Source organism: Meleagris gallopavo, chromosome 4 (genome assembly GCF_905368555.1).
Source record: "Meleagris gallopavo chromosome 4, MGAL_WU_HG_1.1, whole genome shotgun sequence".
Taxonomy (NCBI): domain Eukaryota; kingdom Metazoa; phylum Chordata; class Aves; order Galliformes; family Phasianidae; genus Meleagris; species Meleagris gallopavo.
In genome coordinates, this window is record NC_139407.1 from 14,569,554 (window position 1) to 14,583,561 (window position 14,008).

The 14,008-nt window shown below is 51.9% G+C and overlaps 1 protein-coding gene across 1 annotated transcript; it reads right to left on the reverse strand.

Moving 5' to 3' along the window:
• Positions 1 to 4,900: 4,900 nt before the first annotated feature.
• PARM1 (prostate androgen-regulated mucin-like protein 1) lies at positions 4,901 to 13,662 on the reverse strand. The gene is made up of 4 exons (XM_085221871.1): positions 13,397 to 13,662; positions 7,200 to 7,835; positions 6,248 to 6,326; positions 4,901 to 5,463 (listed from the first exon to the last, which is right to left on the reverse strand). Exons 1-4 carry the CDS (start codon positions 13,515 to 13,517, stop codon positions 5,379 to 5,381), a joined length of 921 nt encoding a protein of 306 aa, XP_085077997.1. The 5' UTR covers positions 13,518 to 13,662; the 3' UTR covers positions 4,901 to 5,378.
• Between the last annotated feature and the right edge of the window lie 346 nt (positions 13,663 to 14,008).

Consider the following 14,008-nt stretch of genomic DNA (forward strand, 5'->3'; position numbering starts at 1 on the left):
GGGGTGGGCATGCTGCTCTCAGCTACTCTGGCCAGAGGGTAGTTGGGGTCTTAAACCATGAACATTGAGAATATAGTGTCAGGAGCTGGACCCCGCGTTGTGCACTGAGCATGGCACAGAACCCTCACCTCTGCCAGGGACACGTGTTGCACAGCAGAAAGCGAATAGCTTTGAGGTGGAGATAAATGTGGTGGATTAAGGTGGATGAGGAGCTTGTTTGGGAAGGAAGAGGCTGCAGAAAGAGCTGCCCTCTGACACGAAGCTGCTAGACGAGGGATCCTTTTGTAGGATGATGACAGCCAAATCCTACCTGGTGTCACAGCCCTGGGGTTGGTCCTCTCTTGCTGGGGAAGTGGAGGAAGGCAGGGATGAACAGGTGGGCAACGTCTTCGTGTTGAAGCCACCTCTAGACAAAGTGCTCTCCCTGGTGCACAGTGAAACGAGGACCAGATGGTTGCTGTCTGGTGGGAAAAACTCCACATTCCAGCAGGCTGGGGATGCAAACAAGGTCAGAAAGCTATTAATAAAGCTAAGGCCCGCTGAGGAATGTGAAACACAGGGCGGGGATCTGTGAGCAGAGCATTGTGGGTCCATGGGCTCTTCACAGAGCTGGATGGGGGCAGCAGCATCTCTGAGGCTGTGGTGCTGCCCCTGCCCCTCTGCAGAGATGCCCTCTATCCATCCTTCCTCTGCAACTGGACTGAATGCAATTAGCAAAGCGCTCCGAGTATCCTTCTTGGCTGGGCTCTAATTATGACTGAACCCTGCCAGAGCATCAGTCTGTTGGTCTGTCTTGCAGCAGGATGCCTGCATGCCCCCTGGTGGTGCTGGAAATGGGATAATTTCCCTATTTTTCCTCCTTGGTCTCACCGTGGTGTTGAGGTGGGAGGGAGTTGCACGTGGGACTTGTGACTATTTTCCTGGTTGTGCTGGCAAGTGGCTTTGTTCTTCTAAGCAGAAGAAGAAGCTGAGCCCTTGGAGCTGTTTAGAGTTGCTCATGAGGGGCAGGGGCTTTTGGTGGAGGTGAAGATATCTGGGGTGGACATCAGGAGGCCGCTTGCTGGTGATGGAGTCCAAGCGAATCTCAGACTTTCACCCACTCTGAGCACGAGGTGATGCAGGACCAGGGCAGGGGCCAGGACAGGAGCAGCTCTGCAGTCCTGAACATGTGCTGGTGCTGAACGTGCTGAACCAAGCTGGAGATGAACAAACAAAAAAAGGCTAAAAATATCAATGCATGAATGTTTCTGCAGCATCCAGGAGCACAGTTGGGCTGGAAGCCAGGTTTTTGTTGGAAGTTGTTGCGAGCCTTGAGAGCTGAAGGAGAGAGGGCTTCCCTGTGCCTTCGCAGAGAAAAATGACCTTTTAGTGACAGCTGAGGATGACAGCAATGCAGTGGCATGAGCCATGAGAATAAATTTCATGACTCTTCGTTCTCATGTTATGATTTTTATAGTATTTTTGGGTTCAAAGTAATAACAGTTTGATGCTGGAGCTGTAGAAACCATTCTGATGGTTGGATTTGATGGTCTTGGAAGTGCTATCCAACCTAAATGCTTCTATGATTCTGCACAGGGCAATGTCAAGCTGAGGCTGTCAGCTCTATCCAAGTCACTGAGTGCTTACCATGGCATTTGTGCCATCGGTGGAGATGGCCCCTGGATTGTAAGCAAGCTGCTCTCACCTGAGTGTTAATTACGTCATTTAACAAATTATTGTAGCCAGCAACTGTCTCAAGTAGTGACTGACATACACCATTAACCCCAATAAGAGTCTGACATGGTGGTGCTCAATGGATGGCCACGAGTGCCATAGTTTCAAAGGGAGGGGAACTAAAGCTCAGTGGGGTGGGGTGGAGCGGTGGCAGTGACACTGGCGCGATGGCCTCTTCAGTGCCTCCCTGGATAGGGCGAGCAGGGGACCTGCAGTGGGATGTGTCCTCAGTGCTGCTGTGGGTACGCGCTGTGCTGGGCACAGCTATGCTAGCTATTTATTTTTGAATAAATAAAGTATCTCAGAGATGGGGAATCTGGCCAAAAAGGGGGAGGGGGAAGCTTTTGGAAAAATCAAGAGGCTGCTGCTGTTTTTGTAAATACATATATATATTTCTAAAGCGGGATATCTATGCCACAAGCTTGTTTTTAAAGAAAAAAAGTTTTCTAAGGCATGTCCTGGCTGTTTGTTTTTTTCCCTTTGCATTGCCATTGTGCCTTGGGAGGCTGTGGGGCATGGCCACAGGCAGTGTGTGGAGGCCCTTGCCTCTACAGCAGCCCCTCTCAGAGGCTGCTCCCGTGAGGAGCCGCCATCATCAAGCAGTTCAGCTGGCTTGGAGTGGGTACTGACTGGGACACGGCACCCGGATCACAGAGAGACACGGCCCTGCTGCCTGCCCCAGGGAACCTGCCAGGGTTTGTCTGTGCAGAGCTGCCCCAGTGAAGCTGGAGGAAATGAAACAATGTGAAGACATTAATTATCTTCGCTTCATCACAAAATCAAATCAAAGCCATAGCTGCTGAGTCATTTCTTTTATAGGGTTTTTTTTAAGGCACATAAAATGTATACAGACATTTGAGTTAACATGAGTCCTTTGTGTGCCCAGTGCTAACTTCTGGAGATTTCAGCCCCCTAAGTTGGAAGCCAATAACAAGAGTTATGAGGAGTGGCTGAGGGAACTGGGGCTGTTTAGTTTGGAGAAGGCGGGGGGCTGAAGGGAGGTCTCATTGCTCTCTACCACTGCCTGCCAGGATGTTGCAGTGAGGAGGGTGTCAGTCTGTTTTCTTAGGCAAAAAGCAGTAGGACTTGAGGAAGCAGCCTCAAGTTGTGCCGGGGCAGTGGGGGTGGGTTAGATTGAATGCCAGGAAGAATTTCTCTATGATGAGGGCCAAGCATTAGAAGAAGCCACTCAGAGTGGTTTTGGAGTTCCCTTCTCTGAAAGTTTTTAAAAGATACGTGGATGTGGCATTCAGAGGCATGTTTTGGTGATAGGACTTGGAAGATCAGATTGATGCTCTAGAGAGTCTTTTCCAACCCAGAAGATCCAATGATTCTAGTAATTTACTTTTGGGCTTGGACACTTCTGGTCATGAGGACAAGTAAATTAATATATCTCATCTACAGCACATTGCACTTTTAATAATAATCTGAGCAAAATGCAGGCATGATGGCCATTCTGAGAGCACCTAAGTCCTGATTTTGGGACAGACAAGCATCAGTTGGGCTGCATCTGTTGGAACTGAGGCAGAAGCCAGCCACTGTGGGAGAATTGCTCCTCCCACGTATTGCCAGAACTGGCGATTCCCACCTATGCATTCTCACCCCTCCCTTCCCCAGCCTCACTGAAGCAGACAGCTGAGAATCAGGGCCATCTGGGGAAAAAGAAGTGGACTCTTTTATTAAGTAGTGGGGAACCTCAGCATCCCAGGTGCAGGCAGGGTGGCATTTCGGATTTGCACAGGTTCTGTCCTGTATTGCTCATGGAAAGGAACACTCCCTCCTGGGGAGCACCTGCTAGGAAGTATTTGAGCCCCTAAATATAAGCCAGGAACACAGGGTTCTACTGACCTACTGAAACAAATACTAAAGCAAACATAAAATACTAGAAAATACAAGAAAAAAAAATACAAGAAAGAAGAAACCCTGTCATAATACTTGCCCTATCTATGCCAAAAGTTTGGCTTTCCTCAGCTGGATGGATCTGAAGGTGTAGTTATCAGCAAGTTTTTTTCCTGTTAACTCATCTGCTTTCTCCCAGAGCCAGCATGCTTCACCAAGGGACTGTGAGCTTGTTGTGGACCCATTTTCTAGCTGATGCTAGAAAAAGAAGTGAATGAACACTGCCCTCTGTGCACTGATTGCGGTCTTAATTATGGCTATTTTCCCTTGATCATTCCCAGCACTGTGGCTAGTTTTCTTGCCTGCTGTCATACCTGCTGCAAATCTGCGGTGCCCTTCAGTACAGGTGAAGAGGTCTCCAGGTGCATGAGATATCTCAGATAAAGACAAACCTTAGGGCTCTGCGGCACTTTAGCAATGTTCTCTTCTCTATTTGCTGTTTCTAACCCATCTGCCTTAAAAAAGAATAAGGAGCTGCTTGGTACTCACAGCTCATCTTCGCTGGAGGGCAGCATCTGTGCCACCAAGCCCAGGTGAGAGGCCTCCACGTTGAGGCGCCTGATGAAGGCTCCTGAAAGCTGATGAGGTTTTCTCCATGAGCCCACCAGTGCGGGGCTGTAAAGATGCTGTGGAGACTCTGCTGTGGGGAAGTGATCACCTTCTTCCTGAAAGAAGCCCCATGCTCCAGTGTTCAACCAGATCTGCTCAAGCATCTGCTTGATCTGCATCTGCTTGATCTGCATCTGCTCAAGCATCATGGCCAGAGGAAGGCTGGAGCTCCAGACCTGTGCGCATACACGGGGCTTGCTCTGCCAAGGAGCCAGCAGAGAAGTGTGGTCTTGCCCATCTCAGCTGTCCCCTGAATGGACAGCTTTGTGATGCTGGTCCCCAAAAAGTGAGGGGTTTGAACACAGTGCTGCCAGTCCACCTGCTCTTGTAGAAGCCTGTAGTACATTGCAGCATTTAAAGATGAAACCAACCATAAACCACCCAACCCCCTTTTTTTTCCTTTTTGGTGTGTGCATGTGTGCAATTAGCTGTATGCATAAACTGGGAATAAAAATGGCTTCAGTGTATTTTAGAGGACAAGTCTTTCAAGGATGAAAAGTAGTGCTACAAAGCAAATAACTATGGGTGCAGCAGTGGGGTGTTTCTTATCCCAGAAGTGCAGATGGGAAAGGTGCCTTTCCCGCAGGCTCCCACACTGCATTTGAGGAAAAAAGAAAGGAGGAAAAGTGAAGTGACGTGCTTCTGTGCATAAACACACAAAAGGAAAAGGAAACAGCAGGAGAGTAAGCAGTCATGTAATTGCCCGTGGCGAGCTACCACAGGTGAGGGTTTTGCAGTGGGACAGTGCAGGGAGGTGATCTTGAAGGGAGGGACACGTAAAGCAATGGGACGCTCCACGTTCTTTCCAGGGATAACGCAGGGCTGCCGTCTTCTGCCTTTGCCTCCCCCAGCCCTCCCAGAGGGAATTTGGGTTTATTGGGCTAGCAGCAAAGGGGCAGACCTGCCCCAGGTTCCCCTCCACTTCCAAAGCAGCACCCACCCCATGTTATCAGAGAGCTTCCCACACAAAGCGCCAACACTCGGGTTTATTGTGGGCGCTGTGCACCTGCCCTGCAGCCAGCCGCCTCCTGCTGGGCCTGCTGCGGTGTGCTGCTCATGGCGGCAGCTTGGCCTCCAGGCTATGACCCAGCACGTGTGGCGAGGACAAGCAGCAGGTGCGTGCTGGGGAAGCGCTGATAAATAAGGATCTTCTCCTCCTAAGAGTCGTCGTAGAGAGGGTTGTTGTAGTTCCCCCAGGAGCCATAGTCGTGGTCATCCAGCAGCCTTCCATAAGAGGAGTGCCTGTGGGGAACATGGCACCATGTTAGCCTGCAGAAGGCAAAAGGAGTCACGAGTGCTCACGTAGTGGACCAAAAAGATGTCATCAAAATCCTCAAAGCCCATATGAATCCTTCAGAGGGACAGGAAGAATGCCCAGTGCTTTGCCACTAAGCGTATGAGGAGGACAGCATGGAGCTTGTGGCACTTGCAGTGTGGGCAACAAGAAGCTGGCCAATGCACAGCTACAGGAGCCCTGTTTATTGTATTTTTTTAAAACATGCTGGCTGCTTTGGTGGTTTATTAGTTCTTTTACTGTGGGGTAAAATGAAAAAAAAAATGCACTTGGGCCTTCACCATGTCATTTTTGCTTTTCTGTAGAAGGCAGTTTGCCACCAGCACATCCCACCTTGAACAACCGCCTACAGAACACATCAGAAATGGTACTGGGATCATCACCTCCCTGTGACCCCCTGGAACGGTGAATGAACCCATGCCATGTTTTGGGGCACACGTAACAGTAAACAGGAAGGTTGGAATTAGGATGGGTTCTGTGATTCCATGATTAACAAGAGACTTTTGCTCAATCTAGATCTTGTTGGGCCACGCTGCTGCTTATCACTGCAAGCACAGCAAGGTGCAAGGCAACAGCTCACCCTGGGGATAACTGCTGTTTATGGCTGCGTGCTGAGCAGCGTCTCTGGCATTTGAGCGAGGCTTTTGTAAAGTAACAAAGAAAGCTCTGGCTTTCAATAGAGACATGATTCAAAAGACTGGGACTCAAGGCCCCGCAGAGGGCCAGCCTTACCTGATCTTGAGGTACGCTGCCGCCCCAAAGACCAGCACGACCACCACGATGACCGTCACGGTTATGGCCACGATGCTGCCTGCAGGGAGCACCAAAAAGGGCAGTGCTCAGCTCCTGGTGCCAGTGCCAAATCCATGTCCTGCACAGGCATCCCTGTGACGTTCTCCAAAAAATCCCTTCTGGAGGCTGCTGGGTCCCACTATCCTTATGTGTTGTTCCCTTCCCATAACACAGGGCAGGTGGGTTTGGGATAAAACAACGGTTGATTTTCCACTACTGCAGACCTAGAAGCTCCAGAGCTACCATCTGTTTATTGACCAGGAGCTTTAAAATCATCTCAGTTTGTGCTCTGGTTAAAAAGTTCTGGGAGGTCCAGCAGCCCCCAGCAGAGGTTTTACTGAGCTTTTCTTGCAAAATCCAGCTCTTGGGGTTGGACCTTTAAAGGCACATTCCAACCTAAGCCATTCTACGAAATCTGAGCTTTCTCCTCAGTGTTCCTGCCAGCATCAGGCAGTACCAAGTGCCAAGCCAGGGCTGGAAGCCATGCAAGGAAGAGGCTCTAGCCACCTCCAACTTCTGTGCCTTTAACCCATCTGGGCTTGCAGAGGACAGGTCAAAGCTAGCTTCATGCTGTCTCCAAAAGGGAGAGAAGAAATATACATCTTCCCAACTCCTAACCCATGGTTGAAGCTTCGTTCCTTTCCTCCTTGAACATTTCGAGTCATCTTTGCAGCTCAGGGTTTTATTCACATCTGAGTGTTTGAGTGTGGGTATCCACAACCCCTTGCCTCCACAGATGACACAGACTCCTCCAGGGAGCACATCTTTGCTCTCAAAATACAGTGAAAGTGAAATTAAGTGAAAAATAACTGGAAAAATAAATGGTAACTGGCAAGAGCAGGAAAAAAAGTTACATATATATTGTGTGCGCACAGAGACGGGTGCTGCTTACCTGCACTCAAGGCATGTGGGACCTCTTCTACGGTGACACCAGTGGAGGGAGTGCTTTTGCCTTCTTCGGCCATGCCCTTGGTGGGGCTGGCCACAGTCACTGAGGGGGATGTTGGCTCCATGGCCAGGCTTGATGCCACAGCCAGCGTCCCTGGGGAAGGGACGTCCTTCATCAGTGCCGGTGGCTGGGTGGGGATGGCTGGTGAGAGCAATGCTGTCCCAGGGGATGAGTGCAGGGTGCTACCGTGAGGGGAGGAAGGGGAGAAGGATGCAGGCATGCCCACAGGGCTGGGATTTGTCCCCAAATCTGTCGTGCCTCTTGCCATGCTGGAATGTGCTGTCCAAGGACTCAGGACTGTCTCCAAGGTTGGTGGCACTGAACTGGGGGCCACTAATCGGCTGTCTGCTGCAGTGACAGTGTTTGTGGGGGTGGAGGCAGGGGACAGCATGGCCGTGGTGCTCCCATTGTGGCCACCCACCTCGGGGGACACTCTGTTACTGGTGGGTCCCGCAGCTGTCAGAGGTGTAGACTGGTGGGGAGCTGCTGTGGGGACAGACGTGCCCCCTGAGCCTGGCCTTGCTGATGTCCCCACCACTGGGAAGGGGGCAAGGGATGCTATGGGGTCATCACCGAGTCCTGGCAGGGAGAAAAACAAGCATTAGTAACTAGGAAATCTTTGTGAGGTCTCTGTGGCCATCGCAACGATGGTAATGGGGATTTCCTTCTCCACAGCTCCTAGAAACCCAAAGCCAGCCAAAATCGCCATCTAGAATAAAATGGTGGAAAGCAAGGGATTCTTCCTGCTCATGTTCCCAGGGAGTGGGTTAGAGGAGCTCAGCACTCGGAACCCCCATCCCACCTACCCCAGCCCATTTCCCTTCAGGGCTCAGCTCCTATCCCAGGCTGGCACCCCTGTCCCCAACTCCCCTCACAGAAAGCAGCAGCAAGCACCACACAGCTGGGAATTGTGACACAGGATGCCTCTTTCTTCCCTCACTGTTTCCTTGTGCATTCATTCATTCATCTCCATTTCTTAACATAAAGATGAGTCATTCTTTCCCCTGTCCCCACCAGTGGCTGCTATTTTTTTCTTCTTCTCTTTTCTGTTCTACACAGGGCCAAACTCAGCTCTGAGCCACCACTAGCAGCTCCATGGGCACAGCTAGGCTGGAGAAAGAGTGTGCCAGCAGCAAATGACATCAGGGGGAATTTTTATTCCCATGCTCTCGCTTACGTATAACCCACAGCATCCTAGCATGGAGCTACATGAGAACAGAGGACAAAAATCTCGGGACAATACTGATTTTTTCTTGCCATCCGGAAGGCCAGTTCCCCAAAGACCCTCGCTGGTGGCACCAGGAGAGCTGGCTCCACACCCCAGATGCCCCAGCCACAACCTGAGAGAAGGTAGCCACCCGTTCCCATGGCCCAGAGTAGGTGGCACCCAAAGGCCCCAGCTGGATTCACCAGGAGTGCTGAGCAACAACACCTTTCCCAAGCAACAAGTGCTGGGAGGATTCAGCGCTGCAAGCTGCATCACCACCAAGCCAGCATCCCTGTCAGCAGGCATTGTTAATTCCAAGACACCAGTCACAGCAGCAGGCACATAAGCCTCTGCAAAGGAAGATGTAGAACACGCATCCATCATTTTAAGAGCTCTGCACCAGTGGTGGCCAGACTAGGGCAGAAAGCAGTTGCTAGGTGGTGTCTGAGGATGCAGACGCGCTGACAACCTGAACCAAGCATACCTTCAGCCCTGGGATTCTTGAGATCAGGGCTGGGGCTGTACTTCAATTGCTTTGAAGTAATGTTTCCCACATATTTACCGGGGCACGTCAGCCGGGTGCAACTGGACCAGCAGGTTAAAGGCTGCCACCCCAGCTTCTCACAAGATGTGTTGCTGCTCCAACAAGACCCTCAGTGGGCTGGTGGCACCCTGAGCACTCTGTTAGCTCTCTTTGAAGAGAAATGCTGAGCCTTTCATGTAGAGGAGCAGCTCACTGCCTCCCTGGATCCCCTTCCTGCTTGCCTGAAGCCTCACTCTGAACACCAGCCAGATTTGTACTAAAAAGGCACTACTATGAAGTAGTGTTTGCAGAGTTACCCCATGCACTTGACGAAAGCCATCCCATGCTGAATGTCAGGGATGGATGGGCTCTCTTGCAGGAGAAGCACGGCTGCTCCTGTTCATCACCAAGGAGACCCGCTGTGGGACAGCTTCCCTCTCAGTCCCTGTGGATTCAGAAATTCAAAACACATCCTCACCCCTGCTTGGTTTTGGGGTTTATCTAGTGTCTGTGTATCCTTTGGGCCAGCATCACCACCATAGTGTGCCTGAACGTCTGGGGCAAACTGGTAGGGATCCTGCAGAGCTGGCCGCGCTGCTGGCTGGGATGAGTAAAAAAGTTTCCAATAATATCTACATGGCACAAGTGCAGCTGGCCTCACAGCCAGGTCTGGGTGCGTGCCTCGACTGGGCACTCATCCCCAGCAGGTCACAAGTCACAGGCATTGCCCAGGAGAGCTGAAGGCACCCTGCTGCCCTAGGGATCCCACTGGCAATCTCAGGTCCTTTCCAATAAGCCACCACATCTCACAAAAGACAGCCTATCCTCCTGGTGCTGGGTGGCATGCAGCAAGCCAGCTCCTCTATAAGCACATCTGAAAAGGTGAAGAAATGCTGAGGTGGTGGTTCCCTAGTTTGCTCAGCACCTGGGCTGCAACTGTGAGCAGTAGTCAGAAGAGTGCACTGGAATAAATGATTAAAAAAACACCAGAAATCTTCCTTTCAGAGCACGTGACTTCAGAGGCAGGCAGGGGTTGTCAAAGCAACTGAAGGACATCAGTTATCAAAGGATACCACGCATAGCTCAACCCTGAGGAATTTGCCCATCTAATTCCCTTATGGCAGCAACTGCCTTGCAGGAATCTGGATGGGAGCAGAACGGGATGGGGAGCACCAGGTAGCCATGCACAAGCAGTGGCTTGGCACAGCACCCTGCACCACCCACGTTCCAGCCCCACATGAGCTCTAAGTGGCCACTGGCACGGGTGGTCTTCTTGGAGAAGATGGGAAATGAGCAAGAAAAGCCCAAATCCCTCTAATACGAATGCTTTCATTTTCAAGAGCATTAAGTGCAGTCACCTGGGAAATCCCAGGGAACACCACCAAATGTGTGGATTGATTCCTACTGGCATGCTGCTAGCCCAGTTCCTCCATGGCAAGCAGAGGTGATGTCTCACCCTCACACAAGCTAAGCTCTGCTTTAGCAGCACATACCTAGCCTGGGCTGGGAGCCTCATTAGCAGTGCATTGCTCATCAGCACATCAGAACAGGCTGTTACACCAGCTGAGAGGCAGTGTGAAAACAAGAGAGCTCCAGCCAAGAAAAATGAAATCAGACACAACAGCTGTGCTACAGCAAGATGGCACCCAGCAAGAGGTGGAAATGATGCTCTCAGCCAGCTTCCATTTGACATATTGCACCTGATACAGCCACCAGAAGGTCCACCTGACCTAACCCACATGGGGAGTCAGCCCTCACCCCACATTAACCCAGGCCCATGGGGGGATGCTCCCCAGCTATCATGTTTTGCTATGTGCCTGCCTCAGGAGGTGAGTGGTACTGCTTTGGGGAATAGTATGTCTGCCGCTTATCTTGGCTACAACAACTTCCAAACTTAACCTAAACACCCTTTTTCTGAAAGATGGGAATGCAGCAAAGAGCAATGAATAAGTTCGCACAAGAGAGGTCTCTTGGCTGTCCAGAGCACATCTATTTCATGCCGCAAAGCTAGGTGTCACTTCCCATTCCAGCAGCTGCTGCTGGATAGGTACAAATAGAAACACATGGGTAAGACACAGCATCAGATTTTTTTGCTCGTAGATCTGTAAGCAAAAATTTAGGGCAACCTCAACATCTGCCCGCAGGATCCCCCCAGAGACAGATGCTGCCCCAGCCCCATGCACCACATACTGCTGTGGGCTACAAGCAGAGTGAGGCCCTATTACAAAAGCTGCTGGCTGCAGCTGCTGGTGCTGCTGAGAGTATATGGAGAGCCTTATGGGTGATAAATTATAAATGCTGGCAGCGCTATGTGAAAATACATAGCTCGGGATGGTTTATTCGTGCATTGTGTTTGGAGAAGCAGCTGACCCTTCTGAACCAGGAGTGCTTGCTCAGGATGAGGAGTTCAGTGGTTCCTTACCCACAGATACATGCTATGCAAGCTCTCAGCAGGAAGTGGTAGGGTGACCCCTGACTCCCTTGCTCCTACAGCACACAGTGCTTTATTGCTGTGTGGAACAGTAAAACTATATACTTAAATATAGGGCAAGGGTTTCCTGCCTGTAACCTCATTAGTTGAGCCTTCATATCTGTGGCTAATGCTTTCCTGTGCCATTCTTCTGCTGCTTCTCCTTTTCTGCTGTCCCTTCTCCTTGCTTGTGGTCAGGTTACAGTGCTTCTACTTCCCAGCCTAACACTGCCAACCTGCAGCTGTGGTGCAGATCTCCCTTGTATGAGCACATGCAGGCAGCACTGGGTTCTGCTTTTTCTGAGAGCACTAGGAGCTGGGCAGCCTCACCTCCTGCTACACAGCTAGGTCGTGCTGACAGCCCCACAACATCTGGGGAGGGCAGTGAGAGGAGGAGAAAAACAGGGTCCAATGCAAACGCAATAACAAAGCTTTTAGTGAAAAAAAAAAAAAAAAAATCCCCGGCACTCAGATCACATGTACCCTTGGTTGCTTTGACTTAATGGCTAGCTGGGCTGGCTTCCTGCACGTCATTAAATAGGTTAAGCCTAATTGCTCCCAAGCCTGAAGCTTTCTGTAGTTCAAAGAAACAGGCACGCAATGGAAACAAACATGTCCCTCACCTGCTCTCCTGTGTCTGTCCCCTTGGGAGAGGCTGTCCCAGGTGTCCCTCTGCCTGCCTGGGTGCTGCCCGGGGACAAACCCACAGAGGTCTTGGTTCAGAGCGCTCACTGTGGGGATATTTCCAACCGGGGAGCAGCAGCTGCCTCTCTGTGGGCAGCCCAAGGGGCGATGAGGATGGAGGGATCCTCTGGCTCTGGTGGTCCCTGTCCCCCTGTGACAGTGAGGGGATGCACCTTTTGTGATGGGTGCTGTCACGGGGGAGCAGCAGCTGTGGGACAGATTCCCTCAGCAGGGTCAGACTGCACAATTTTGCTTTATGTCTTGCTGGTCCTGAGCTGTGATGAAGAAGAAAAAAGGTGCTGAGATGGATCTGACAGGGCTTTGGTCTGGTGTCCTGCCTTCTGAGTAAAGGAATGGCAAAAACTTCCTCCTTCTCGTCTCAAACGCAGTGCGAGAGATGTTATTATCTCATTAGAGGGGCAGGAAAAAGCCTGATGATATTTGGTACTTGCCAAGCTGCGTTCTCTCTGTCACTAACTCCTGAAGAATGAGCTCAGAGCATATTTAAATAATAATCTGTACTGTTGGTTGGGTTGTTTTTGTTTTAAAGGTGGAAAAGTTTTGGGTTTTGTTTGGTTTTGTTATTCTTGTAAATACTATTTCAGTGGAGAAAATAATAATAATAATAATAATAATAATAATAATAATAATAATATATACATATGGGAAGCATCCAAAAGATTCGTGCTCTTGTGCAAGCATCCCAAGAGGCACGGAGTGGGAATTTTCCTAGGGGTCTTCCACAGGGTCCCACCGATGCTGCCATGGGATGCCGCACTGGGAACAACTCGTCCCCAGCTTCAGCACTGCCAGCGACCGCAGGTGGGACGCTCGGCTGGAGCCGTCCCAAGAACAGCTGACCCGCTCCGGGCCGTTTGGTCCCCGAATGGCTGAGTGCTCCCGCACCTCACCAAGCCGGGCACGGCTCGGTGCCGCCGTGCCGCACACAGCTCGGCATTAAACGCTTCTTCGCCCAACGCGTTTGTCCCTGCGCGGGTCTCGCAGCTCCGCCAGGCGCTTTCCCGCTCCCCGAGGTGCCCCCAAAGCCTCCCGAAGGCCGGGGATGCTCGCGGAGCGCGCTTCTGTGGGTACCCGCGGACACGCGCGGCTCTGGGCTGCACGCATCCCGGCCGCCTCCGGGACCCGCGGCCAGGAGGGCCGCTTCCCACAGAGCCTCGGAGCGCCCCTCGCACCACAAGGGCGAGCAGCGCGGTGTCCCTCCGCGCTCCCCTCCCACGCGCGTCCCCACCACTCACCTGCGGGCAGGAGGAGGAGGAGGGCGAGGAGAAGGCGGCAGCAGCAGCCCATGGTCCCGGCGGTGCGAGCAGCCGAGGACGGAGGGAGGGAGAGATGGAGGGAGGAGGCGGGGGGAGGCATCGCCCGCCCCGCTCACCGCCCGCAGCGGCACCGAGAGCGCAGCGGCACCTGCTGGCACCGGCACCGCGCAGCCACCGCTCCCCCCCCCTCCGGCATCTCCCTGGCTGCAAACCCCACGCGGAGACCGTGAGAAGCCTCGGAGACCTTTCCTGGGCACCGTCCTCTGGCTCCAGCTGCCGTCTGCAGGGCCACCTCCTTCTGGTCTCATTGGCATTGGCCGCTTCTACGTGGTCACCTCACCTGGTGTCAGTGGCACGGGTTTCCCCCGCCTAGTCTCGTTGGCACGTTCATTAGCGACAGATTCTTTGGCACATTTGATGCTCAAGAGGTTCTCTGACTTTTTTGTTTGGGGAAATCACCCGTCATCGGCTTCTCCTGACCTCCTGCAACCTCTCAGCTGGAAGTCTCTTCCATCTCTGCGGGCAGAAGGGAATGGCTGAGATGCGGGCAGCCGTCTTAGCAGTGCTGCTGGCAAGGAAGGGTTCTGAGAT

What these genes read in the sequence shown, in the direction of transcription:
- PARM1 (XM_085221871.1), bottom strand. Translation starts at nt 13,517, where the DNA reads ATGCCTCCCCCCGCCTCCTCCCTCCATCTCTCCCTCCCTCCGTCCTCG. An exon ending in CCTCCTCCTCCTGCCCGCAG is followed by an intron (nt 7,836 to 13,396) that starts GTGAGTGGTGGG and finishes TCTCCCTGCCAG; the next exon opens with GACTCGGTGATGACCCCATA. An exon ending in CCCACATGCCTTGAGTGCAG is followed by an intron (nt 6,327 to 7,199) that starts GTAAGCAGCACC and finishes TGCTCCCTGCAG; the next exon opens with GCAGCATCGTGGCCATAACC.